This window comes from Condylura cristata, unplaced genomic scaffold, assembly GCF_000260355.1.
Source record: "Condylura cristata isolate star-nosed mole 26May11 unplaced genomic scaffold, ConCri1.0 scaffold00008, whole genome shotgun sequence".
NCBI classification, from domain to species: domain Eukaryota; kingdom Metazoa; phylum Chordata; class Mammalia; order Eulipotyphla; family Talpidae; genus Condylura; species Condylura cristata.
The window spans coordinates 3,023,903-3,025,323 of record NW_004567109.1 but is presented as its reverse complement, the minus strand read 5'-3'; the positions used below and the strand labels follow the sequence as shown (position 1 = coordinate 3,025,323).

Sequence of the window (1,421 nt, the reverse complement as noted above, 5' to 3'; positions counted from 1 at the left end):
TGCTGGCCGGGCACATGGCGGGGCGCGGGCGAGGCCCCCAGCGGCCTGGCTCCTGCGCCCTCCGCCTGCTCCCCGCCAACCAGCTGCAGACCAGGCAGGATTGGGGGGTCCAATCACCAGCGCCTGGCGGGGAGCGGAGGGGAGGGTCCTTCTCCCTGGGTCGGTGGCCACGTGACCTTGGGGAGCTGCCGGAATATGGACTCTGGGTTCCGCACGCTGCCCGTCCGCAGCAGGCCGCTGGCGCCCGCTGGCAGCTCGCAGCGGCCCACGTCCGTCCCGGGTGGGCGCAGAGGGGCTGTGGCAGAGCCAGGGGCCTGCGCAGGGCGGGCCCGCGCCAGGCCACCTTGGGCTGGGCGCCAGACTGTCAAATATGTCTTTTCATTAGAAAAATCTCCTTTCCCCAAAAGAAAGGTCAGGGAAGGGGAGGGGGCCGCTTTCCTTTATTTTTAATAAAATGCCACTTGCTGTCTGTGAAGCTGCCTCTGTCAGCGGCAGCGCCTTGGGGCAGATTAATATTTCAGTCACTTGGGGATTGTGGAGAAAGGCGCGGTGGACATGTTCCTGTCAGCAACTTCTCGGCCGCCCAGCTCCGGGCTGCCCCCAGCCCGCCCACACCCCCACTCCCCCGCCCTCCGCGGCCTGGCGGCCCCAGGTCCCCGCCCGGACAGCTTGACGGGCGCGAGGTCACGGAGCCCGAACCGCCCTGATTGGCCGTCAGCTCCGGCGCCGACACGCGGACGCCCCTCCTAGGCATGCTCAGTGGAAGGCCAGGCCGTCACCCCGGCAACAGCGGGCCGGCCGGGGAGGGGGCGCAGCTCCAGTCTCGATCTGCCACTTTCCCTCAGCATTAACAGAGTCTTTAATAAAAGCCTAAGCGGCAGCCCCACAAATTGACTGTGACAGTCGGCGGAGGAAATGAAGGGCCCCCCCGGCCCCGCCCCCCTCCCCAAGCCTCCGGTCCTGCTCCTCCAGGAGGCCCTGAGCCAGGACAACTTTGACATAATTTTGCAATAATTATCACTTGAAGAATTGCCACACGGGTGAGCGTCGCCAGCTGTCACGTCAGGGGGCACGCTGACCAGCAGCCGGGGCCCCCGGGGCCCTCCAGGGGCCTCCGGCTGGTCCCCGAGGAAGCCCGCAGCCCCTCTAACCCCATCTTCTCTCCGCTCCCCTCTAGGAAATGGGCAGCAGGCCACCTCTGCCAGGTACCCCCCGGCCCCCGTGAAGCAGGAGCCCAGTGAGAACGCTGGAGCCCCCGGTGCCCACGAGGCCTCCCAGGACCGAAGTTTAGACCTGACGGTGAAGGAGCCCAGGTGAGGCGAGGCCGCCGCTCTGCGGGGCTGCGGGTACAGCGCCCCCCGGAGCCAGACCCCGGCCAGGGCCGCTGACCCCTGACCCCTCCTGGCCGGGCTCACACCCAG

General features: G+C 67.7%; 1 protein-coding gene across 1 annotated transcript in view; it reads left to right on the top strand.

Moving 5' to 3' along the window:
• Window positions 1–1,421, top strand: part of CASZ1 (castor zinc finger 1) — a 32,761-nt gene that overhangs the window by 17,469 nt on the left and 13,871 nt on the right. The window contains exon 5 of the mRNA XM_012722069.1: window positions 1,178–1,313. Coding sequence (XP_012577523.1) covers window positions 1,178–1,313 — 136 coding nt within the window. The remainder of the gene's footprint in view (window positions 1–1,177; window positions 1,314–1,421) is intronic.